The 27,529-nt window shown below is 37.3% G+C and overlaps 1 protein-coding gene and 1 pseudogene across 5 annotated transcripts in view; one reads left to right on the plus strand and one right to left on the minus strand.

The window, feature by feature from the left end:
* Positions 1-27,529, minus strand: part of SBF2 (SET binding factor 2) — a 470,059-nt gene that overhangs the window by 192,145 nt on the left and 250,385 nt on the right. For all 5 annotated transcript variants that reach the window (XM_059931110.1, XM_059931111.1, XM_059931112.1 and 2 more), the window contains exons 7-13: positions 27,323-27,455; positions 25,644-25,752; positions 13,077-13,190; positions 9,924-10,001; positions 8,683-8,796; positions 8,021-8,149; positions 4,840-4,938 (exon numbers count right to left, since the gene is read on the minus strand). In XM_059931110.1, the coding sequence (XP_059787093.1) occupies positions 4,840-4,938; positions 8,021-8,149; positions 8,683-8,796; positions 9,924-10,001; positions 13,077-13,190; positions 25,644-25,752; positions 27,323-27,455 (776 nt within the window). The remainder of the gene's footprint in view (positions 1-4,839; positions 4,939-8,020; positions 8,150-8,682; positions 8,797-9,923; positions 10,002-13,076; positions 13,191-25,643; positions 25,753-27,322; positions 27,456-27,529) is intronic.
* Positions 13,759-15,063, plus strand: LOC132369510 (solute carrier family 35 member E1-like; annotated as a pseudogene).

Below are 27,529 nucleotides of genomic sequence, written 5' to 3' on the forward strand. Positions count from 1 at the left end.
ACCTTGACACTATTGACATTTTGGGCTAGATAATTCTTTGTTTGGTGGGGGGGGGGCAGGGAAAAGTGAGTGTCTTGTATACTGTAAGATGTTTAGAAGCATCCCTGGCCTCTACTTACTAGATGCTACTAGTATACCCTTTCTAGTTGAGACAGCCAAAAAATGTCTCCAGATGCTGACAAATTTCTGGGGGGACAGAGTTTGCCCCTGTTAGAACAACTGCTCTAATTCATGACTCCAGATGGAGGCTTCATGGTCTAAGACAAGTCTTCTTTTTACAAGTACCAAGAAAGCACAAAGTGACTAGCTAGGAGAACTAATACTCTCACTCACCCGCTGGCATGCAAATTAAAGCCATAAAAGGATAAAACCACACACCTATTAAAATGGCTAAAAACAAAGCAAAACAAAAAAACAACTGAGGATACCAAGTGTTGGTGAAGACACAAAGCAAACAGAACACTCATATATTGCTGGCGGGAATGTAAAAATGGTATAGACTTAAGAAAACAGTCTGGCAGTTTCTTACAGAGTTAACATTTTGTTACCATTTTTCCAGTATCCTACTCCTAAATATTAACTCAGGAGAAATAAATATTCATGTTCACACAAAAACCTGTGCAAATGTTTAGGGTGGTTTTACTCATAATTGCCAATACTGTCCTTCATTTGCTCAACAGATAAATAAAACTCTGGTATAACCATACAATGGAGTACTGCTCAACAATAAACAGGAATGACATACATGCAGTGGCATGGGTGAGTCTGAAATGCATTATGCTAAGAGAAAGAACCCAGACTCGAAAAATTATTTCAGGACATTATGGAAAAAGCAAAAACTACAGAGACAGAAAACAGATCAGTTGCCAAGAGTCTGAAGTGGCAGTGCGATGTGACTCTAAGGGAGCATTAAGAAGAAACTTGGGGCGACAGAAATGCTCTACGCCCTTAGTGTGGTGGCGGTGGCTGCAAAACTCATTCATTTGCCAAAACCCATCAAACCGCACGTTAAGAAGGGTAAATCTTACTACCTGTAGATTACACCACGGTAAACCCGACTGAAAATGGACAAGCAAACCAGACAGGGTGGAGGAAGGAATCTGATTTTTACGCTTTGGGGTGGGGGCCTCATTTCATCCTAACAATCTAAGTAAGTTGTTTATGTTTTGACTTTTTAAGATGAAAGATGACTGCAATATTTTACTTCCTTCCTATAACAACAGCAACAAACCCCTTTATTCACAGTTGGCAAAGAGTACAAATATCATCAGTGTAGACTGAATGTGCCTGGGAGTGAAATTAACTTTCTGCAGAAATGTAAAGGGAACAGATCTTATGTGATTTAGAACGGCTACTCCTGCATTTGGGCTTTGTTCTCTCATTAGTTTTCAGACTTATTTGTTTCAACACTGGGCAATGAAATACTTATTAGGCACAAATAGAAATCACATATTATTTTATAAGAAAGTCCAAGTCCTCTCATTTTTCCTTTAATTTTTAAGAAAACAAATTACACAGTCTAGCAAATGTTTATGTACTACCGCAGATGAAAAACAAATTAGAAAAACTGCACTATGTAAAACAGTAAAACACATGTCCAATTGATTTCTTGCTGCCTTGGAACAGATGTTTATAAAGCTCTTGATCTGACCTATCTTAATATTCTCATTTTGCATTCAGATAGTTGTCTTTTATAAGTGTATACCAAGAATCGTAGAGAAAGAGCAGGTGAGTAGCTAAATGTGCTGTCATGCAGACATCAAGAATTCTGATAGGCAAAGTAGGCAGACACAGTATTATCAACCCGGCATGGAAAGAAAAGCTGTACCAATGTATGGCCAATAAAAATCTTCATGGTATAACTTTGCCAACACTTACACATTTGTCTCTAATGGATTTATTCCTCTCCTTCGTCTTCATTCCACCTTCCCTTTCCCTTCTCCACCAAACTCACCAAACACTTTTCTTAATTATTTAGGAAGCTTTAGAAAGTTAAAAGAGCAGCTAAGCCCAGTTGCAATTCATCCTACTCACATCTACTCACATTCCTACAATTCATCCCTACTCACTGAAAAGCACTATAAGGGAATGATGATAAGAAACTGGACAGTTAACGTTTGTTTTTGAGGTACTTCAAAGGGAAGTGAAAGAGAGAGGCTAGATACACATACCAGACTTCAGTGCAATAAAGTATTTACAAACATCTGAATGGAATCACCAGGTTTCAATTTTAACCCAATAATAAGGAAACAGTCAAATTATATGGTTGGTTTTTGCTTACCAAAAGGGAATTTTAGAAATGTGATAAAAAAAAAAAAACCAAAAAAAAAAAAAAAACGACTAGTTAAAAATAGAACCATCTGGATTATTTTCCTTGCATTGAGACCATCCTTCCTCCCTCTGCTCAACTTCCTGCACAACCCAAGAAAGTAACTTTACCATCATGTCTGTTTTTAACTTTGTATTTACTTCAGAAAAAACTTTGTATTTACTTTAGGACCATCATGGATTTAGAATCACAGAACTGGAAGGAATCTCATAAAGTCTGATGATAATCCATTGGAATATTCCCAAATACTCATTCATCATGTATGTGTATCCCCTTCTCAAGGATATTAGTGGAATCATGTACCTAGAAAATGCCTGGAACTAGTAGGTACCTAATATACATACTGAATGAACAGATTTGATTAAATTAAATGGAACAGAATTAGACTGTGGAGGGGAAAAAGCCCAGCAAGGGCTCAAGAAATGCAGAGTACATTTGAAGGGCAATTTCCATCTTACCTAGTAATACATCCCTCACGATGATCACTTTAAAAGTGCTATTCTATAGGATGGGGGCTGTTAGTGTTTTACAATCACCCTTAAGAATGTATAATTACTAGATATTTATTTTATTTCAGTTTTCAGTTTTGTTTTGGCTTAGTGTAAGCTACGTATCGTTAAATTTAAGTTACAGATTAAATTTAAGCTATCATTATATTTCAGTTACTTTGTTTTTGCATCAAAATGGCTTGGCACACTCCCTTACATACACTGCATATTCTGTCCTGTGACAGAAACAAACCTGGGTCACAACCCCAGCTCTGGTCACTTACTGGCTATAAAATTTTGCAGTTCTGGAATAGTCTTGTAAAAACGCAAGAAATAGACATTCAGTTATTAAAGGGATCAGTCCCAGAGTCTCAAACACTGATTCCCATTTGATGTTTTGCTATTCTTTGAAATCCATAAATAAATCACTCCTAGTAGGCAAGGAAAAAACCTTTCTAATCTTCAATTTCCTCACATATCAACACCTGCCCTATCTACCTCACAGGGCCATTTTCAAGTCAAATGAGAAAATACATTAAAGAGCTTTATAAAGAAAAAAGTATAAAGTCAGCCTTTGGAAGTACCACTATTTTTCCAATTGGAGATGAGCCAGCCTAATGGAGTGAAAGAAGATAGTCTTAGGAACTGGATAGAGGAAAATTCCTGAATTTAAAATCTGGATTCAATCACTTAATAACCATATGATCCTGAGCCAATTATTCCCAGTAAAATGGGGATAATGACACCTATTTTACATTGTTATAAGGATTAGAGATGATGTATGTAAAGTGCTTAATTCCATGCCTGGCACGTTGTGCTAAACACTCAATATTTATTATTATTACAATACGTCAACAGAATTTTCTCATGTGATCACGCTACACATTAGTTCTATACAGCCATCATATTGACAATAAATGGCAAAGACCAGCACAGAACACAAGTTTTCCTTCTGACAGAATTCTTTTTAAGTTTCAGCATACTAATCAAGAAACAGATTTATTATATTGGACACAGTTATAAATGTGGAATTTAGGATATCAGTCCAAGGGATATATTTTAAAATAACTTCAGGAATAAAATTCATAAATAACTGAATAATATGAAACAAAGAAACACAGTTTAGCATTCATGTTTTTATCCAATTGGTTCTCAGATTTCGAATGGATGTGACAAAGCACTGACTAAATGATCCAACATCCAAAAAGGTCCACCTATTCAAATAATGAAGTTATTCAATACCAGGATACTGACCCCAAATCTTTCTTAACTGTATTTCCTTTAAAATGCATCTTCCCTCAACTTTCCCCTGGAAAATCATACTTCCCACTTACTTCCCTTTACTTAGTAAAAAGATTCAACTCTGAAAAGCTTCACACGCAGGAGAAATCATTAGCCACAATCCGCTTTTCTGCATGCATCTTAGGTTTTCTTCTTTCCTGGTATCCAAATGCACACTTTACCACATTCCAGTCTTTTTAACTTATTGTATTTCTTCTCTCAGGGCATATTTTCACCCTTGAGTTTCTGTAGTCACCTGACAGTTTTCTTTCTTTCTTTCAGCTTTTCACTCCCTATATGTTCAAAACAATACAACTCAAAGCTTTTCCTGATACAGTGGATAATCACTGTACCAAGCTAAAGCAGAGTAAATTGGTCAATTCTGTCTGACGCAGTTCTGGTTTCCAATGAGTCTAATCTTTACGTCTCAAAAATGTTCAATATGCTCTTAAGAAGACAGAGACCTAAATGAAAATCACAATGAAGGCAAATGACAAACTGGAAAATTGTGACTAATATGTTTTCGTAATACAGCAATTGACAGGAAAATCACTTTGAAAAGTGAGGTCTATTTTGATGCACAGTACCAACTGTAATATCTTGTAACTCATAGTCCCAAAGGTTTTTAATCAGAACAAAAGAGATAATCACTAGGAATACAAGGCTTTTTAATTTTTCAAACAAAATACTTTATTAATACTTTTAAAATTAGTGACTGTGTAAATAAATATACTTACTTACATTTTTGAATAGTTGCTCAGCAAGTTCTCTGACATGCTTTATCATCTTCAGTGGGTTATTTTCTTCAACTTTAATTCGCTCTACTTCAAAAGCTACCAACTTGGAAAAAGAATCAAATGGTAAAACATCAACTCCCAAATATGCTGAATATAGAAAACCGTGTGAAAATTTCACACAATTTGCAAACCAAAAAGCATCCAAAATGTATACTATTATTAAAACAAAGTATTTTAGATTTTTACTGGGTTTTGCCTCTATTCTACAGTTACAGAGTCAATCAAGCCCTTGCATGTTCTGGTGGTCTCTCTCTGATGACTTAGGGTCCTGTTTCTTCTTGGAAAAAGTCATTTCCGGAACTCAGATTCTTCTCTCATTCTCCAGGCCTCACTCAAGAGAATTCTCTCAGAGAATTTCAGATGGTCAGAAAGTCTTCAAACATTTCCCTAACTCACAAAATATGAACCAAATGTTCAAGTTGGGTCACTCTAGTCCTAGCATGCTAACAGCATGATTTGAAACAAGTCACTAAAACTCCTGAGCTTCAGTTTCCTCATCTCTAAAATAAGATGGAAGAACAAGATGACCTTTAGGTTCCTTCTAGTTCTCAAATTATATAAACTCTGATCCATTTTCTAACCAACTAACTTACTGGGAGAACTGTGCTAGTGTGTACACTTGGAGTAGAGCAAAGAGTACTGACAGGAAAAAATGAGGTATAGGGAGGAGGTAAACAGATGGATTTTTTTTTAAGGGTATAATGTAGGAATTTTCATGCAAGGAACTAATCGATTCACTGGAGCAGACAGACATATAAAACTATGACTCCGCCTCTTCTAGGCCAGGATTTAGAAGGATTGCCAAAGAAAGTCAAACGTTTCTTTCCTTCTAGCACGTCTATTTGATGGGAGTGTGGGGATAAGACAACACACAGTGCAAGCTGTCACTCCAAGCTCCATAAGCCTTGTGTGTGGTAGGCTGCCCTTGGCTAAATGAAAACAAGGATCCCTTTCCCAGGAGCAAGTGCAATTTTCCTAAAAGCACATTCCCCTGCAAACCAGTTAAACAGCCAAAGAGCGTAGAAGAAGAAATTACTTAGGTCTGGTATCCCATTTCTTTTAAGCCCTTGACTGAAGTAAACACACAAATAACTGGTTTTCAAGTAACAACATCAATAAGACATCAAAAATCATCACTGTAGACAGAACAGAGAACTGGATGAACACTAAGGGGAGACTCAATAGGAATCTCACACCGAGTCTTTGCCTTATCATTGTTTCCAAACTGAAGAATCTATCTATCCATCTATCTATCTATCTATCTATCTATCTATCTGTCTATCCCTTATGTATATAAATGAACATAATAAAAGACAAGTTGCCATATAAAGTTAGAGACATAAATTAAAGCCTAATGCAGACTAGTGGCTCTCAGAGTCCTCTACTCTGGGAAAGTTTGGAGGAGGTGGTGAGATATGAGCAGAGTATGGAAAATGGACTGAAAAGGAGAAAGAGAGCACTTCAGACAAGGGAAGCACTTAAAAATACAGTCAGAGGCTGTGGCAAGCCAGCAAGCAAGTTTTCTGGAAGTAATCAATCTGGGTTATTAGTTGCGATGAAGATGCCAGAGAGAGCTACTAAAGGAATTTGGATAGAAAGCAAAGGGTACATAAACCAATGTTACTATTTAGAATGCTTCAGACACTAATAAAGCATAGGCACTAGAAAGGACCCTGGGGAGCACCTAATTCATCCACATAAAACATTATGTATCAATTACTTAGTTCAAGATCTAAAGGCTGGTATATGTTAGTATTAGATAATCAATGATCAATCATATTAGAGAATCAGAGATCAACAGTGATCAGAAAAAATTGTCCACCTCAGGGCAGTCTCTCCTAGATCTTCACATGCTTTGTGTTATTATTAAGTAAAGCATTTGGTGCAGACCTCCATACTCAGAACTAAAACATGTGCCTTTTCTTTCATTCTTACCTTACTTAACTATCTTTGCAGAGAATAAAAGACCCTTCTCTGAACCAAGCATCTTTAAAACCTTGATTCCTAACTTCTCTATATAAAATAAAACCACCAGCAGCATAATATGATCACTATTACTATTCTTCACTACCTTGGGTGCCAGGAGTGCTTTTCTTTTATAGACTTCTAAGAACTTTTACATTTACTGGTTCCAATATAATGTTCTTCCAGAAACTGAAATGGGAGTAAGAGTCATTGTTCTATCCACCAGAATGGGCTGCTATGAACATAGTTAAATGATAAATGGAAAGATGCATTACAATAAGAAAAATCACAACTAGCAAAAAATAGGATCCTTATTTTGAGTTGCATCTGCCCTAACATTTCCTTTATATGGTCAATTCCTTGAAGATAGAGACTAAATCTGTCTTAAATATACTTAGTATCTCCTAAGGGAGTTAGACAAATGCTGATTATTGATTAGTAAGAATGGCTTAGCTAAATGCAAAGAAGGTGCTAATTCTTACTTGAAATCTGCTATATTTTCCAAGGATTAGTACTTAAGAAAACACCCTTATTTGTGGTTCTATCTTCTACCGAGGAACTGAAATTGTGTCTTCCCTACTTTATCTTCCAAGCTTTGATTAAAATAAAGAAAACAGTTAAAAAAAAAAAAAAAGAATAGCTTAGCTAAACTATGGCTCTAGGACACTGATAGATTAAATGTAACTGCAGTCTGAAATACAATATTTATACATTGAACTTAGATCTTTCTCTCTATAAAACTGATAAGTTCTACCTATACAATCACTGTCAATTTTTCAAAAAGATTTTAATCAAGTATTTAAAATTCAGTTGTTCAAGGGAATTCCCTGGTGGTCCAGTGGTTAGGACTCCACGCTTCCACTGCCGGGGATACAGGTTCCATCCCTGGTTAGAGAACTAAGATCCCTCAAGCTGCACAGCGGGGCCAAAAAAACAACAAAAAAAATTCAATTGTTCAAGATTTTTATGTATTTCTGAGACATCCAATTATTATATTTTTTCCCTAATTTTTCTAATCCACATTATAAACATCAAGATCTGATATGCATAATAATAAATATTTTTGATTTTGATTAAATGTTTAAAACACTACTTCTCTACTTTTATCTACTAGTCTAATTTTGTGTGTAAACAATGCATTCATTTGATAAGAACTATACCTCATCAAAAAGATCACAGGATCTATAGGGAGGACCTCTTTCTGAAACAAAACCTGCAAATGCCATTCCATTGAGAACTTTTGTGAGGAAATCATTCTCAACCAAACCACGCTGTCCCAAGAAAGCTGTCTGTAAAGAAAGAAAACGTGAAATGAATAAGTTATCACTTAGTAATGGATGAATGATCAAAACAGAAATATAATAGAAAGATCAAAGCCTGAATAAATGTCTTCATGCATAAATGTGTTGTTAAAAAATACATTCCTCTCTAAAAGGGTTTTGATACCTGAAATACTACATGTATTGAAAAGAATAAAAATGAATCTGTCTGTAAAGCAGGAGGGGAAATCAGAAATAACCTCAATTTTAAAAGAAAAATCAATTTAAAGTTACCATACTATAAAGTAAAATATGTCAGCTCCACAGTACTATTAAAGATTATCGTACACTTGACACTAACACAACACTGTAAATCAACTATGTTCCAATAAAAATAAATAAAAAAAGAAAAAAATTGTCACCTAAACACAAAAAGCAGAGATTTTAAATAATCACATTTGATAAATTAAGGTCAAAATACATGGCTAGAAAAAGACAACCAAGTTGTTTTATTAAATTAGAGTCTACATTTTGGATACATACAATATGGTATTATATCTTACCTTGTGAAAATGTATTACTGGTTCTGCATGAATTCTTATGAGTTGTAAGCATGATCTATATCCTTGGAAAAGCTGTGCAAATAATCTAAGAAAAACTGCACGCACTTCTTTATCCTGAAAATATAAGAGGAAATATGTTAGATAATTAAATTTCTTAAAAAAACTAATGAAAAATCACAAAGTCAAAAAGTTGGAAAGAACCTGAGAGATTATTTAATAAATCTGTCTGTGCTTCCTACACAGAAGTCTCATTTGTGGCAGCATTAAGTGATGGGCACCTAGTCTGTCCCATTGTTGGAGAGTAGAGGCCGTTAAATAGTTCTTTTAAAAGCTGAACCAAACAAAACTTGCCTCTAGTACATCCAATTTTCCTCTCAGAAAAAAACATAAATCACCGGGTCTCCCCTTTCACCATGTTAGAGAAGGGCATATTTCCCAAGTCATTTCATTTTTATATCCATCAAATGAATTACAGTCACAAATACAAAAGAAAACACTCAAGACTGTATTTTAAAGGCTTATAAATTGTTCCAAAGTTTATCCAATTTATAAAAATCTATTCTTATATTAATAAGGTATGACAAAAATCTGTTTTGATAATTCAGATTTTTAAAAAATCATAGTTTTAGAACTCTAAGGAAACTTACAGATTTATTTAGTCAACCTCTTATTTAATTGACGAAGAAACAGTTAAAAATGCTACATAATTTGTCAAAGGTGTGCAGCTCTATAATGTTCCTTACTGACCACAAAGCTCATCTCTAAGAAATGCATTGATCAAAATAAAAAAAGGGGTCTCTGTTATATGTTCACTCTTTTATGGCTTCCATTTGGAGCTACATTCATCCACTCACTCTTTAAACTTAATTCTCTCCTGTAACCAACAATCTCTGTTTCCATTTTTTGTAAGCTTCCCTTTTTTATCCTTGCCTGACCCTTTTGATTTGATGCTTGGCACAGTTTTTCAGGCTCTAATCTAGGTTCTGATTTTTCGTCCCATACTTACTCATGCCTCCTCAGAGCAACAGTCTTAGCTTACTCCCCTCCCCGTCAGTGTACTGCCTGAGGCTTCTCCTTGAGCAGGTCACAAGGTCAGTCAGTGACAATTCTCCTAATTTCTAATTTGGCACACCTTTACTAGGCTGTCCATCTAACTCTCACTAGACTCAGCTTCTTTGAAAAACATACAAAGAAAAGCAACTCTTTTTAAAAACATCAAATTTAAATATTAAACTTCTTACCAGCATTTTTGAGTGGGATAAAGCTGTTCGTGGAGGGGGAAAAGCATGATCTGCTACTTCCAAATCTGGGTGTAGAATCTAAAGCAAAGAAGCTTTGTTACGTAAAAGATCATAATATCAATAAAATCTATTATTTGATCTACCTGGGGCATTAAGATGAAAAAGTATCGGTATATGAATTACAATATATTCCCTCCATGAAATACAATGAGTTAGCTGTGGCAGCTCTGTATGTACTATGTGAAAAGCAAGAAAAAATATTTAATTAAAAAACATGTTCTAGGGACTTCCCTGGTGGTCCAATGGTTAAGAATCCGCATGTCAATGCAGGGGACACAGGTTTGAGCCCTGGTCTGGGAAGATACCACATGCTGCGGAGCAACTAAGCCCATGTGCCACAACTACTGAGCCTGCACTCTAGAGCCTGCAAGCCACAACTACTGAGCCTGCGTGCCACAACTACTGAAGGCTGCGCGCCTAGAGCCTGTGCTCTGCAACAAGAGAAGCCACTGCAATGAGAAGCCCGTGCACCACAACAAAGAGTAGTCCCGGCTTGCTGCAACTAGAGAAAGCCAGCACGCAGCAACGAAGACCCAACGCAGCCAAAAATAAATAAATAAATAATAACTTAATTATTTTAAAAAAAACACGTTCTAGAAAAACACACATAGTGTGATTTCATTTATTTGAATATAAAAAAAAATAAATCCTACATCTATATATGTACATGCATTGATATATATATAAATGAAAATGTAAAGTTCTGAAATACACACTAAGCTGTAAAACAGTAGTCACTTCTGGGAACAGAATGGTCTAGGGCAGAATTATTTGTCTATACAGTTGAAAATCTTAAGCATTTGTTTTGATGTTTCTCAGTGTAATTAAAAATTAATTAGTTAATTAATTAAAATACTGAGGAGAAAGGAAATAAATTTATGAACCTCACAGTCCAGAGGGGTAACAGTATAACACAATGTGACAAGTATTATAAATATATAAAACAGTAATATATGAATATAAAGTATAATTAATTCAACCAAGGGAAAGTTAAAAAAGAAGGTAACTAACATTTGTGTTAGGCTTTGAAGGAAAGCAGGTTGGGGAGCAGGTGTGAAAGAAAGGTCCATGCAGGACTTAAAAGAAAAAAATAACTTTGTATCATTATGCAGCAAATTTTTGTCTTTGCAGAATCATTTTCAAATACTCAGCATTTCGTAATATACTTACAATAGACCAAAAGACTCAAAACAATACTTATACATGACACCAAAATATCGATAATATTTACAATCCAATCACCAAATCATTACTTCAGTATAATAACATCTTCATGTCTATAAAATTATCCATGATTATTATACAGTTGGAGCACTGTGTAACCATTTGATTACAATTATTTACTGACCAAATGAAGCTCATATACTTGTGTGTCAAATCTCCCACACAGTCCATCAAATGTGATTTCTTTTTGGTCCCATTTTGCCAGTATACTATGCTCTCATGTACACTGTAGTACATAATCCACCACAGTGCTTGAAAACTACATAAATAGGCATACTCAGTTTTATCAGAAATGAATTTTACTCATTGATTAAACTTGGTGGCACAGGTGTTGTAGGTTAAGGTTTACCAGTGTGCAGCAGAACCTCTACCAAGAGCCACTGATTTAAGAACTAAAATCTTAATCTTTGTTAATTTTGGTACCTAATTCCTGAATAATTAAAAATATCATTAAGTAATCATACATAAGATTTTAAAACTTATTTAATATTTCTAGAAACATAAAACTTTTTTCAATCACTCAAATACTACCTTCTCAGCTTTTGCTATATCCATATACGACCGATGCAATTATTTAGCTAATATTTTTCTTTAAAATGTCTTTAAATTACCTTATCTCTTTAAATCTAGTATTTTCTAAGATGATACCATCTGTGAAGTCACAGGTTTTGTATGCTATTTTTAATAAACATTACAATACATAATTATTAAAATAAAAAAAGTTGCCACATACCACCCCAAATCATCTCGATACTTCACTCTGGGAAACAGTCATTTGTCATCCTTTGTATAAAACATTCATCCTATTGATAAAGACTAGGAAACAGAGGCCTAGAGATGTAATGTGATTTGCTCAAAATATCAAGTGGCAGGATGTAGACTGGAATTTAGTTCTCCTAAGTCCTAAACTAGTTGCTTTTTACTCTATCACACCTTGTATCCCAGATTACAAATTATATTAGGAAAAGTCAGTCTTCTCTAAATGTTCCCATCCCATAGGTACCACTATAACAACATAAGGACTAACACAAATTTGGAAATTTATGAGAATAAATCCCTCCTGGTAATCCTAGACTTCTGAGTTCCTAAGTTCCTGTTTAAGGGGGAAAAAAAAAAAAAAGATTTTAAACAGCTCAGACTGGAATACTATTCAAGAAGAATATGAAGGTCTTAGTTCTAGTAATGGCTTGAAAGGGAATGCAAAATTTCTAAGTTTCAAATTTCTGATGATGGATAAATGGGCACCTAAAATGTTGTGAGTAAAATAAAATACTGTACTTTTAAAAATAAACACAGGTTGACAAAAAAATTAAATTTGTTTCAATGAGAAACACCCAAGTCACAATATTTCTTAAAACTTCACTGCACAGAATGCTGGACATTTAATCTATCACTAGGTTACATCTTTTTTGTACTAACTTGGAAACACTGACCAGTTGTTATCACACTGTTTTGCAAGAAGCACACCCACCAAAGAGAAATGAGATGTCAATAAGGAAGGTGAAGGAAAAGGAACAGGTGCTAGCTTCTAATGAGGGATGTTAGGAGATTCAGGGATTTCGAGGCATAGTCTGGTCTTGTTTTCACAGGTGAGTGTCCAATACCTAGCACAGTATTCAGTATATAGTAACTACTAAATAAGTATGCTGAGTGAAAAAATGAATGTAGAACAAATATTCAGTTAGGATTCAAAGTATATTCTTTAGATAATATCTAATAAATAATCTTACTCTAACTACTATATGAGAATATATTCATGTTTTAAGAAGATATCTCTTTTTTAAGTAATTACACTGTCAATAAATGATATCCAATTATCTTAGTTTAGATTTAAATCAAGAGAAAATTACTATAAAAAATATATCATACCAAAGAAAGAGCTGCTTGAGTCTGATGTAGAAGTGGTTCCGGAAGGGAAGAGAGGTGAATACATTCAGGAATTTTAATAGTGCCTCCATCCAAATCAGCTATGATTACATCTAACTGAAGAAGACAAAAAAAAATTAATCTGTAATTAATAAAATGTATTTCTAGATTGGCTTCCCAGCTACTGTATATTTCCCAGCTTCCTCTGAAATTAGGTATGGTGTGTGACTAAGTTTCTGCCAATGGAACATGAAAAGTGATGTGCACACTCCCAGGCACTCAAAACAGAGGGGATGCAAGGCCCTCCTATGGTCTCTTTCCCCTTCCCATAGCTGAAACTATGAACTGGCAGTAACCCAACCCTGAACATTCAGAGGATGACAATGCCTGAGTGGATTCTAGTGGAGGAACAGGAAGCAAAGAAGTTTGGACCTTGAATGAGTTCATGGAGCAAACTGGTCTGACATAATGGAACATTTCTATCTACAAACTGCTGCATGAGCGCTAAATAAAATTCCATTTTGTTTTAGCCGTTGTATTTTGCATGCTTTATTACAGTAGTTAAGCCATATCCTAAATAACACAGTAATCATTATAAGAGTTAACAAGCAAAGCAATTAGTATACATCAAAATAGTATGGTACAAAATAGTATGCTACAAAATAGTATACATCAAAATGGTACAATGGTACAAAATGGTACTATAACAGGTAGGGGGCGCAGGGGGCCTGGGAGCTGCGGGGCGGGGGGCGGCTGGGTGCGCGAGGGCGCGCGGGTGGCGGCGCTCGGCCTGCTGCGTTACGCGCGCGGGCGGCAGTGTGGTCAACAAGGTGACCCAGAGTGCCTTCCCATTCCCCGTAACCCTGTCGCTGTGCCACATCCTGGCGCTGTGCACGGGTCTCCCGCCTCTGCTCCGTGCCTGGTGCGTGCCCCTGGCGCCGCTTTTCTTGTGCCCTGGGCCCCGTCCGCATCAGCAGCCCAGCCGGCTGTGGCCGCCGCGCTTCTAACCGCGTTACGTGCTGCCGCTTGCCTTCGGCAAGCACTTCGTGTCAGTGTCTGCGCACGTCAGCGTCTGGAAGGTGCCCGTGTCCTACGCGCACACCGTCAAGGCCACCATGCCCATCTGGGTGGTCCTCCTGTCCTGGATCATCATGGAGAAACAGAGCACCAAGGTGTACCTGTCACTCATCCCCATCATCAGTGGCGTCCTGCTGGCCACCGTCACCAAGTTGTCCTTCGACATGTGGGGGCTTGTCAGTGCCCTTGCTGCCACACTGTGCTTCTCGCTTCAGAATATTTTCTCCAGAAAGGTATTACGAGAGTCAAGGATCCACCATCTCCAGCTGCTGAACATCTTGGGCTGCCATGCTATCTTTTATATGATCCCCACGTGGGTCCTGGTGGACCTCTGAGCTTTCCTGGTCAGCAGCGACCTGACCTATGTGTCCCAGTGGCCTTGGATGCTTCTGCTCCTGGCTGTCAGCAGCTTCTGTAACTTTTCCCAGAACGTCATTGCCTTCAGCATCCTCAACTTCATCAGCCCTGTGAGCTACTCGGTTGCCAATGCCACCAAGAGAATCATAGTCATCATGGTGCCCCTGATCATGCTGCGAAACCCGGTCACCAGCACCAACGTCCTGGGCACGATGACGGCCATCCTGGGGGTCTTTCTGTGCAATAAGACCAAGTAAGATACGAATCAGCAAGCCCGGAAGCCCTCCCTGTCACGACGGGGGACCTGAGCAGTAAGGAGCATCATCAGAGCCCCCTGGAGAAGCCCCACAACAGCATCCTCTTCCCCCAGCACGGGGACTATCAGTACGGCCGCAACAACATCTTGACAGATCACTTCCAGTACAGCCGGCAGAGCTACCCAAACTCATACACGTTGTACCATTATGACATGCAGAGTCTACCGAGCAGGGCAGGATGTTCTGCCAGTCCTCCTCTCCACCCCCCAGCAGTACCAGAAACTTCTGACAACCAGTGAAGTATAACCCAGTTGAGGGGGGGGATTGGTTCCACTGCTTTAATTCCACTGCTCAGGTAGGCACAGGACTGGTGCAGGAGCAGAGCAGAGGAGTGCGAGGGTTATTGAAAACATCTCCAGCCACAAAGATGGACTCAGCTTTCTGGTCAGCCCCATGACTGTGTGCAATTCTGGCAAACGTTCCCCAGTGCAAAACTACTGCAATTAGCATTGAATTCTTAGAACCTAATTCTCTGACCCGTAAGTCAGAGTTGGCATGTGCCCGGATCCAGAGGGAGGGATGGCCACTGTCTCCTGGGCTCCTTCTTCCCTTGCCGGAGCGGGGCATCCCTCCTTTTGGAGCAGCAAGGAGGAGAGGACGCAGGGCTGCGAGAAGGATCATGAGGAAATCATGTTCAGTGTTTCAAGCTCTATTTCTCTAATACTCATTTTGTGTTTTCTGATGAGCCTTCACCGCTTCTGTGCTGACTTAGTAGGATGTTTGGTGGGGAGATGTTGGTTTTATGAGGATCTTGCATTTTTCTAGGGCATATTTTGTAGTTGTCTGTGTTATGCCTCAGTCCCCCTTAGGGGATGCAGGATGCATGAGGACTGGCTTATGGTTGGAAAACCCTTTTGTTTTTAAGCGTTTAAAAACAAGAAAAGTTGCTGGTGATGCCTATCTCAGCACATTTCTGCATTTAGTAGGAAGGAATGAAGTGTTCTGAAGCGCTTTTTTAGTGACCACAATCTCTGAACGTGAGATGAATCAAGAATGTCATCTCAATAGTTTGTGTCATAAATGAGAGCTCAGCGCTCTGATTCCATTAGCTGTTCTTGTGGTGTTTACATGAGGATCTGAATCATGTCCCTGTGAAGGGGCAAACACCAAGCTAGGATTTAGTTTGCCAGATCAGAGTCTTTGGTCAAGAAAAAAATGTGGGTTTTGGCAGAATCACATCATTAGGAAGATTATGTGACCCCAGTGGGTAACCCATGTGCTGAGGTCCAGGTTGGGACACCTGGCATCACGAGAGACTGTGCCCTCGGAGAGGACCACTTGCTTGGCTGGTGGGGTCTTCGCTGATGGCTGCCTTCTTCCTTCAGCCCTGTCCCCAGCCTCTTGAACAGGCACTTGGCTTGACCAGCAGATGGGATTTTGGGTCACCCTTTACCTTCTGGTGCATGAGACAGTTCTCTGTTCCAAGAGGAAGTATCTACTGTAGCTAAAGCTTGACTCCTATTTGTTTTTGATAATTGGAATTTTGTATTTAGAGGTTACATCTTGTCAGCTTATGAATGGGCAGCTCCTGGAGAGGTCACAGGGTCCCCCCTTCTGGCCTGTGAGTTTAGTACCACTGGCCTCAGGAGTCCCTGTTTGTCACTGGCTTGCTTTTTAATTACTTTGGCCCCAAGTTCTAAGGCAATTCTGTGTAAAACAGGAAGGGGCCGTCCTGAAAGGTGTTATTTATGAAAAGAACTTGCTGCGTGCCTTCACCAGAGGCAGTAGAGTCTGCAGTTGAACCACAATAAATGGGGATAATTTTGCAAGGCAAAAAAATAAATTAAATAAAATAACATGTAAAAATGTAATAGAGAAACTAGCCAAAATTGCTGAAGTTATTATGTTGATAATAGGATTAAAATTAATTCTAATTTATTCAATAAAAAATTAAGAAATTTACTTTTGTCAGCACTTGGTTTGTCTAACTTCCAGAGACAGTTTATATTCAGTGGGAAAAAATTACCTACAAACCAGATGAGTGTGTTTCTAATTAGTACTAATGAGGTTTTACTTAATGATTACTGATTTACACAGATTTTTATATGGTGATATCAAAGTTAAATAGGAACTAGATATCAATATATAAGGTTAGAAAGAATGATTAATATATGAATAAGGGTCCTGTTTATAACTGCAATGTAGAATGGTGTTTTGTCAGTTTACATAACACCTATGATTTGATTACAATTGTAATTATGTAAAAGCACCTACAGAGCTTACCTCTTTGCTGGCATTTAAAACTAAAACAAAATTAGAATTACAACTTTTCAGGATTTGTGGATCACAGACGTCATATAGCCCAACCTTTCAGTGAAGCATTTTTCTTAAACTCCCTGAAAAGTGTCATGCAACCTGTTCCTTGCACTCTACTTACACTACCTGAGAGTATGCTCCTCACATAAGGAAACCCGTTCTCATCACTGGGCAGCTCTATTTAGCTGAAAACTCTTACACTGAGGAGAAATTTGTTTCCATATGCACTATACCCACTGATTCTATTTCAGCCTCTAACCCTTTTTTCTATGACAGCTACTTAAATATTTATCTTTAGCTATCAAATAACATTAGGTTATTACCTGAGAAAATTTCCTTAGGGCCTCACAGAATAGTTTCCAAACTCTTGACATCCTAGATGTCCTTCTCTGAAGCCCATTATTTTGTTACAGTCCCTCTTAAAGTGCAGTACAGAGAAATAAACCTGTTATTTCAGAACTGGCTGAATACAGAGCATTACTTTCTCTCTCTGATATTTTATTCATATGGCATTGAGAACAGAATAATATGGTGGAGCTCATACTGAACTTGTATTCCACTAAAACCCTTCACTCTTTTGCAAATGCTTTTTGTATTTTAGTTATCAGCCAATCAGCATTAACACAGGCCTCATTTCAAAATATGAATAAATTAAAGCACTCATAACAAAAGTATAAATTAATGGATAATTTTATCTTCCTTTCTCATATATAGGATGAAGATTACAGAAAGATAAACTTAACATGCCAAAAGAGGGGAATTTTAAAACATTAATGAATTCATTTTATAAGTCTCCTGTACTTGCTATAAGGAAAAATTAATGTATTTAGATTTTTGAATGATGCTTTTCTTCCAGCCAATCTTTTCTATTGGTAATGCAACAGATCCGAAAATAGTAATTAGTTGAAATGTTACAGGACTCAAAAAAATATGATAAACCTCTGACCTCAATAACCGGCAATTTAAAGATGAATACTGGAGACCTTCAAGATGGCGGAGGACAAAGATGTGGAGATCACGTTCCTCCCAACAACTCCTACAGAACATATACTAAATGCTGGCAGAAGACCTCCGACTTGCCAAAAGTTATATATATTTTTTTCTTTTTCCTCTTTTTGTGAGTGTGTATGTGTATAAGTCTTTGTGAGATTTTTGTCTGTAGAGCTTTGCTTTTACCATTTGGCCTAGGGTTCTGTCTCTCCGTTTTTTCTTTTTTCATTTTGCACAGTTTTTAGCACTTGCTATCACTGGTGGATTTGTTTTTTGGTTTGGTTGATCTTTCTTTCGTTCTTTCTTTTTCTTCTTTTTATTACTTTTTAATTTTTTAATACTTTTTAATTTTTTATTTTAGTAACTATTTTATTTTATTTCATTTTATTATTTTTCTTTCTTTCTTTCTTTTTTTCTCCCTTTCCTTCTGAGCTGTGTGGCTGACGGGGTCTTGGTGCTCTGGCTGGGTGTCAGGCCAGTGCCCCTGAGGAGGGAGAGCCGAGTTCAGGACACTGGTCCACCAGAGACCTCCCGGCTCCACGTAATATAAACGGTGAAAGCTCTCCCAGAGATCTCCATCTCAATGCTAAGACCCAGCTCCACTCAACAACCAGTAAGTTACAGTGCTGGACCCCCTATGCCAAACAACTAGCAAGACAGGAACACAACCCCACCCATTAGCAGAGAGGCTGCCTAAAATCATACTAAGGTCACAGACACCCCAAAACACACCAGCGGACGTGGTCCTGCCCAACAGAAAGACAAGATCCAGCCTCATCCACCAGAACACAGGCACCAGTCCCCTCCACCAGGAAGCCTACACAACCCACTGAACGAACCTTAGCCACTGGGGGCAGACACCAAAAACAACGGGAACTACGAACGTGCAGCCTGCGAAAAGGAGACCCCAAACACAGTAAGTTAAGCAAAGTGAGAAGACAGAGAAACACACAGCAGATGAAGGAGCAAGGTAAAAACCCACCAGACCAAACAAATGAAGAGGAAATAGGCAGTCTACCTGAAAAAGAATTCAGAGTAATGATAGTAAAGATAATCCAAAATGTTGGAAATAGAATGGAGAAAATACAAGAAGCGTTTAACAAGGACCTAGAGGAACTAAAGAGCAAACAATGATGAACAACACAATAAATTAAATCAAAAATTCTCTAGAAGGAATCAATAGCAGAATAACTGAGGCAGAAGAATGGATAAGTGACCTGGAAGATAAAATAGTGGAAATGACTACCACAGAGCAGAATAAAGAAAAAAGAATGAAAAGAATTGAGAACAGCCTCAGAGACCTCTGGGACAACATTAAACACACCAACGTTCGAATTACAGGGGTCCCAGAAGAACCAAGTGCAGGAAGCATAGAGAGTCCCATACAGGATAAATCCAAGGAGAAACACGCCAAGACACATATTAATCAAACTATCAAAAGTTAAATACAAAGAAAAAAATATTAAAAGCAGCGAGGGAAAAAAAACAAATAATATACAAGGGAATCCCCATAAGGTTAACAGCTGATCTTTCAGGAGAAACTCTGCAGGCCAGAAGGAGTGGTAGGACATATTTAAAGTGATGAAAGGGAAAAAAATACAACCAAGATTATTCTACCAAGCAAGGATCTCATTCAGATTCGACGAAGAAATTCAAACCTTTACAGACAAGCAAAAGCTAAGAGAATTCAGCACCACCAAACCAGCTTTACAGCAAATGCTAAAGGAACTTCTCTAGGCAGGACACACAAGAGAAGGAAAAGACCTACAATAACAAACTCAAAACAATTAAGAAAATGGTCATAGGAACATACATATCGATAATTACCTTAAATGTAAATGGATTAAATGCTCCAACCAAAAGACAGAGACTGGCTGAATGGATACAAAAACAAGACCCATATATATCCTGTCTACAAGAGACCCATTTCAGACCTAGGGACACATACAGACTGAAAGTGAGGGGATGGAAAATGATATTCCATGCAAATGGAAATCAAAAGAAAGCTGGAATAGCAATTCTCATATCAGACGAAAGAGACTTTAAAATAAAGACTATAACAAGAGGCAGAGAAGGACACTACATAATGATCAAGGGATCAATCCAAGAAGAAGATGTAACAATTGTAAATATTTATGCACCCAACATAGGAGCACCTCAATACATAAGGCAAATGCTAACAGCCATAAAAGGGGAAATTGACAGTAACACAATCATAGTAGGGGACTTTAACACCCCACTTTCACCAGTGGACAGATCACCCAAAATGAAAATAAATAAGGAAACACAAGCTTTAAGTGATACATTAAACAAGATGGACTTAACTGATATTTATAGGACATTCCATCCAAAAACAACAGAATACACTTTCTTCTCAAGTGCTCATGGAACATTCTCCAGGATAGATCATATCTTGGGTCACAAATCAAGCCTTGGTAAATTTAAGAAAACTGAAATCGTATCAAGTATCATTTCTGACAACGCTATGAGACTAGATATCAATTACAGGAAAAAAACTGTAAAAAATACAAACACATGGAGGCTAAATGGCACACTACTAAATAACCAAGAGATCACTGAAGAAATCAAAGAGGAAATCAAAAAATATCTAGAAACAAATGACAATGAAAACACGATGACCCAAAACCTATGAGATGAAGCAAAAGCAGTTCTAAGAGGGGAGTTTATAGCAATACAATCCTACCTCAAGAAACAAGAAAAATTTCAAATAAACAACCTAACCTTAAAGAAAAAACAACCTAACCTAAAGCAATTAGAGAAAGAAGAACAAACAAAACCCAAAGTTAGCAGAAGGAAAGAAATCATACAGATCAGATCAGAAATAAATGAAAAAGAAACGAAGAAAACAAGAGCAAAGATCAATATAACTAAAAGCTGGTTCTTTGAGAACATAAACAAAATTGATAAACCACTAGCCAGACTCATCAAGAAAAAAAGAAGACTCAAATCAACAGAACTAGAAATGAAAAAGGAGAAGTAGCACCTGACACTGAAGAAATACAGAGGATCATGAGAGATTACTATAAGCAATTATATGCCAATACAATGGACAACCTGGAAGAAATGGACAAATTCTTAGAAATGCACAACCTTCCGAGGCTCAACCAGGAAGAAATAGAAAATACAAACAGACCAATCACAAGCACTGAAATTGAGACTGTGATTAAAAATTTTCCAACAAACAAAAGCCCACATGGCTTCACAGGCGAATTCTATCAAACATTTAGAGAAGAGCTAACACCTATCCTTCTCAAACTCTTCCACAATATAACAGAGGGAGGAACACTTCCAAACTCATTCTATAAGGCCACCGTCACCCTGATACCACAACCAGACAAAGATGTCACAAAGAAAGAAAACTACAGGCCAATATCACTGATGAACATAGATGCAAAAATCCTCAACAAGATACTAGCAAACAGAATCCAACAACACATTAAAAGGATCATACACCATGATCAAGTGGGGTTTATCCCAGGAATGCAAGGATTCTTCAATATATGCAAATCAATCAATGTCATAAACCAAATTAACAAATTGAAGGAGAAAAACCATATGATCATCTCAATAGATGCAGAAAAAGCTTTTGACAAAATTCAACACCCATTTATGATAAAAACCCACCAGAAAGTAGGCACAGAGGGAACTTACCTAAACATAATAAAGGCCATATATGACAAACCCACAGCCAACATCGTTCTCAATGGTGAAAAACTGAAAGCATTTCCTCTAAGATCAGGAACAACACAAGGTTGTCCACTCTCACCACTAGTATTCAACATAGTTTTGGAAGTTTTAGCCACAGCAATCAGAGAAGAAAAAGAAATAAAAGGAATCCGAATCGGAAAAGAAAAAGTAAAGCTCTCACTGTTTGCAGATGACATGATACTATACATAGAGAGTCCTAAAGATGCCACCTGAAAACTACTAGAGCTAATCAATGAATCTGGTAAAGTAGCAGGATACAAAATTAATGCACAGAAATCTCTTGCATTCCTATACACTAGTGATGAAAAATCTGAAAGAGAAATTAAGGAAACACTCCCATTTACCATTGCAACAAAAAGAATAAAATACCTAGGAATAAACCTACCTAAGGAAACAAAAGACCTGTACGCAGAAAACTATAAGACACTGATGAAAGAAATTACAGACGATACAAACAGATGGAGAGATATACCATGTTCTTGGATTAGAAGAAGCAACATTGTGAAAAGGACTACACTACCCAAAGCAATCTACAGATTCAATGCAATCCTATTCTAACGACCAATGGCATTTTTCACAGAACTAGAACAAAAAGTTTCACAATTTGTATACAAACACAAAAGACCCCAAATAGCCAAAGCAATCTTGAGAAAGAAAAACGGAGCTGGAAGAATCAGACTCCCTGACTTCACACTACACTACAAAGCTACAGTAATCAAGATAGTATGGTGCTGGCACAAAACCAGAAATATAGATCAATGGAACAGGATAGAAAGCCCAGAGATAAACCCACACACATATGGTCACCTTATCTTTGATAAAGGAGGCAAGATATACAATGCAGAAAAGACATTCTCTTCAATAAGTGGTGCTGGGAAAACTGGACAGCTACTGTAAAAGGATGAAATTAGAACACTCCCTAACACCATAAACAAAAATAAACTCAAAATGGATTAAAGACCTAAATGTAAGGCCAGACACTATCAAACTCTTAGAGGAAATTATAGGCAGAACACTCTATGACATAAATCACAGCAAGATCCTTTTTGACCCAGCTCCTAGAGAAATGGAAATAAAAACAAAAATAAACAAATGGAACCTAATGAAACATAAAAGCTTTTGCCCAGCAAAGGAAACCATAAACAAGACGAAAAGACAACCCTCAGAATGGGAGAAAGTATTTGCAAATGAAGCAACTGACAAAGGATTAATCTCCAAAATTTACAAGCAGCTCATGCAGCTCAATATCAAAAAAACAAACAACCCAATCCAAAAATGGGCAGAAGACCTAAACAGACACGTCTCCAAAGAAGATATACAGATTGCCAACAAACACATGAAAGAATGCTCAACATCATTAATCACTAGAGAAATGCATATCAAAACTACAATGAGATATCACCTCACACTGGTCAGAATGGCCATCATCAAAAAATCTACAAACAATAAATACTGGAGAGGGTGTGGAGAAAAGAGAACCCTCATACACTGTTGGTGGGAATGTAAATTGATACAGCCACTATGGAGAACAGTATGGAAGGTCCTTAAAAAACTAAAAATAGAACTACCATACGACCCAGCAATGCCACTACTGGGCATATACCCTGAGAAAACTATAATTCAAAAAGAGCCATGTACCACAATGTTCACTGCAGCTCTATTTACAATAGCCAGGACATGGAAGCAACTTAAGTGTCCATCGACAGATGAATGGATAAAGAAGATGTGACACATATATACAATGGAATATTACTCAGCCACAGAAAGAAATGAAATTGAGTTATTTGTAGTGAGGTGGATGGACCTAGAGTCTGTCATACAGAGTGAAGAAAGTTAGAAAGAGAAAAACAAATACCGTATGCTAACACATATATATGGAATCAAAAAAAAAAAAAAAAGAAAAGGTCATGAAGAACCTAGGGGCAAGATGGGAATAAAGATGCAGACCTATTAGAGAATGGACTTGAGGACTCGGGGAGGGGGAAGGGTAAGCTGGGACAAAGTGAGAGAGTGGTAGTGTTTATATGGACATATATACACTACCAAATGTAAAATAGATAGCTAGCGGGAAGCAGTCGCATAACACAGGGAGATCAGCTCGGTGCTTTGGGACCAGCTAGAAGGGTGGGATAGGGAGGGTGGGAGGGAGGGAGACCCAAGAGGGAAGCAATATGGGGATATATGTATATGTATAACTGATTCACTTTGTTATAAAGCAGAAACTAACACACCATTGTAAAGCAATTATACTCCAACAAAAATGTTAAAAAAAAAAAAAAGATAGTATGGTACTGGCACAAAACCAGAAATATAGATCAATGGAACAGGATAGAAAGCCTAGAGTTGAACCCACACACCTATCGTCATCTTATTTTTTATAAAGGAGGCAAGAATATACAATGGAGAAAAGACGGCCTCTTCAATAAGTGGTGCTGGGAAAACTGGACAGCTACATGTAAAAGAATGAAATTAGAACACTCCCTAACACCATACACAAAAATAAACTCAAAATGGATCAAAGACCTAAATGTAAGGCCAGACGCTATAAAACTCTTAGAGGAAAACATAGGCAGAACACCCTATGACATAAATCACAGCAAGATCCTTTTTGACCCACCTCCTAGAGAAATGGAAATAAAAACAAAAATAAACAAATGGGACCTAATGAAACTTAAAAGCTTTTGCCCAGCAAAGGAAACCATAAACAAGACGAAAAGACAACCCTCAGAATGGGAGAAAATATTTGCAAATGAAGCAACTGACAAAGGATTAATCTCCAAAATTTACAAGCAGCTCAATTTCAAAAAAACAAGCAACCCAATCCAAAAGTGGGCAGAAGACCTAAATAGACATTTCTCCAAAGAAAATATACAGATTGGCAACAAACACATGAAAGAATGCTCAACGTCACTAATCATTAGAGAAATGCAAATCAAAACTACAATGAGGTATGACCTCACACCAGTCAGAATGGGCATCGTCGAAATATCTACAAACAGTATACTGTGGAGAGGGTGTGGAGAAAAGGGAACCCTCTTGCACTGTTGGTGGGAATGTAAATTGATACAGCCACTATGGAGAACAGTATGGAGGTTCCTTACAAAACTAAAAACAGAACTACCATATGACCCAGCAATCCCACTTCTGGGCATATACCCTGAGAAAACCATAATTCAAGAAGAGTCATGTACCACAGTGTTCATTGCAGCTCTATTTACAATAGCCAGGACATGGAAGCAACCTAAGTGTCCAATGACAGATGAATAGATAAAGAAGATGTGGCACATATATACAATGGAGTATTACTCAGCCATAAAAAGAAACGAAATTGAGTTATTGGTAGTGAGGTAGATGGATCTAGAGTCTGTCATACAGAGTGAAGTAAGTCAGAAAGAGAAAAACAAATGCTGTATGCTAACACATATATATGGAATCTAAAAAATAAATAAATAAATAATGGTTCTGAAGAACCTAGGGCCAGGACAGAAATAAAGATGGCAGACGTAGAGAATGGACTTGAGGACGTGGGGAGGGGGAAGGGTAAGCTGGGACAAAGTGAGAGAATGGCATGGGCATATATACACTACCAAATGTAAAACAGACAGCTAGTTGGAAGCAGCCGCATAGCACAGGGAGATCAGCTCGGTGCTTTTTTACCACCTAGAGGGGTGGGATAGGGAGGGTGGGAGGGAGACGCAAGAGGGAGGAGATATGGGGATATATGTATATGTATAGCTGATTCACTTTGCTATAAAGCAGAAACTAACACACCATTGTAATGCAATTATACTCCAATAAAGATGTTAAAAAATAAAATAAAATAAAAATAAAGATGAATACTTACAAGCTCATGAACATCAGTTTTAAAGACAGAATGTACTCCAATAATGAAAGGCGTTGGGGAACTCAGAACTTCCAGTAGCTGAGCCGGGAGAATAGGAATATAAGGATAACTGGAAATAATAAAAATATACATGAGATATATTTGTTCTTCGGTAATATAACATACCTTTCTTTCATTTTTATGCTGTGTGAATTTTAGATTACCTATGTTTAGAAATTATCAATAATATTCTCAGGGTTGTTAATATTAAATTCTTGGGGAAAAAAGATTTAAAAAAAAATCTTCATGTGAAAGATATGATCCAATACAACAAGATATAAAGTAAACAAGGGCAGCTTCCTTATCCCTTACCCTTAGGCAAGCAGTCTCTTTAGGTTGTTCAAACTTGCTTGAAATAATTTTTCCTTACATAGCAATCTGACATCAGGTGGTAATACTGACTCCCTGATCGGTCTGCTCCCTCAATATTGGTGATGGTTTATTTGTCTATATAAAACAATCATTCAAATTCCATTTTCTATACTTGATTTTTGTATTCAATAAGAATGGCAAGGGGCTTCCCTGGTGGCGCAGTGGTTGAGAGTCTGCCTGCCAGTGCAGGGGACGCGGGTTCAAGCCCTGGTCTGGGAAGATCCCACATGCCGCGGAGCAACTAGGCCCGTGAGCCACAACTACTGAGCCTGCGTGTCTGGAGCCTGTGCTCCGCAACAAGAGAGGCCGCGATAGTGAGAGGTCCGCGCACCGCGATGAAGAGTGGCCCCCGCTTGCCGCAACTGGAGAAAGCCCTCGCACAGAAACGAAGACCCAACACAGCCAGAAATAAATATATAAATAAATAAAATTAAAAAAAAAAAAAGAATGGCAAGGTACAAAAACAAAGGTTTAGAATGCTCTCTTATCCAGGAGTTAAGAAAAGCACATAGGTTAAAAAATTTTTTTCATAAAATCTGTAGACTGTCTAAATTTTTCTAGTTTGTATAAACTTAAGTTTCCTATTGTGATTATCAAATTGATAAAAAAGAGTATTAGAATAAAATATTCTACTTACAGCACTCTCAGTCATCACTTGTTTAGATTGTTTTATTTTTTACTTTTTATTATGAAAGATTAACTTCCCTCTCACCCCCAAAATAGAGAGAAAAAGGAAAATAAAGCCCCATGTATCTAATTCAGTTTTGACAATCACCAATGCATGGCCACATACATATTTCTATCCATTTTTGTTCTCTTCCTTACCATATTATTTGAAGCAAATCTCAGACATATCATTTATACATACTTCAGTATATTATCTAAAAAAGATAAGGGCTCTTTAAAAAATAAAACCATAATACACTATAACCCCTCAAATTAATAATAATTCCTTAATAGTAAATAATCAGACAGTACTATTTTAAGACTTTTATCTCCTACTATATTCAAAGGGAATTAAATGTTGCTGACAATACTATTCAAATTAATTATTTTTTCATGAAATAAATCACCACTCAATAATAGACAACTTGGAAAAGTTCCGAATTCCAGGCTAATTCCTATCAGAATCATGACTCCTACAACAATGTAACTTTGTAACATATGCCCTTGTCGTTCAAAACTGTCGTGCTGTGATGTTTTGACTGATCATCGATAAGTAATGCATGATTTGGGAATAAGTAAAGATACCAAATAAAAACTCTCACCTATATTTAAGAGGAAACATTAATGATTCCAGGGCTCTACAAGCATCACTAAGTCTCTGGAAACTTGCAGAATGGAAGAGAACCTTATTTTCTGTGAGGACTGCACAGAAGAGGCTGAGGACATTCTGAATTCCTGAAAACACACAGAACAAATGCTTACCAAATGCATTTAATTTTACATGTGCTGCCAACCAAGCCTTAGAATGA

Source organism: Balaenoptera ricei, chromosome 8 (genome assembly GCF_028023285.1).
Source record: "Balaenoptera ricei isolate mBalRic1 chromosome 8, mBalRic1.hap2, whole genome shotgun sequence".
In the NCBI taxonomy this organism is placed as follows: Eukaryota; Metazoa; Chordata; class Mammalia; order Artiodactyla; family Balaenopteridae; genus Balaenoptera; species Balaenoptera ricei.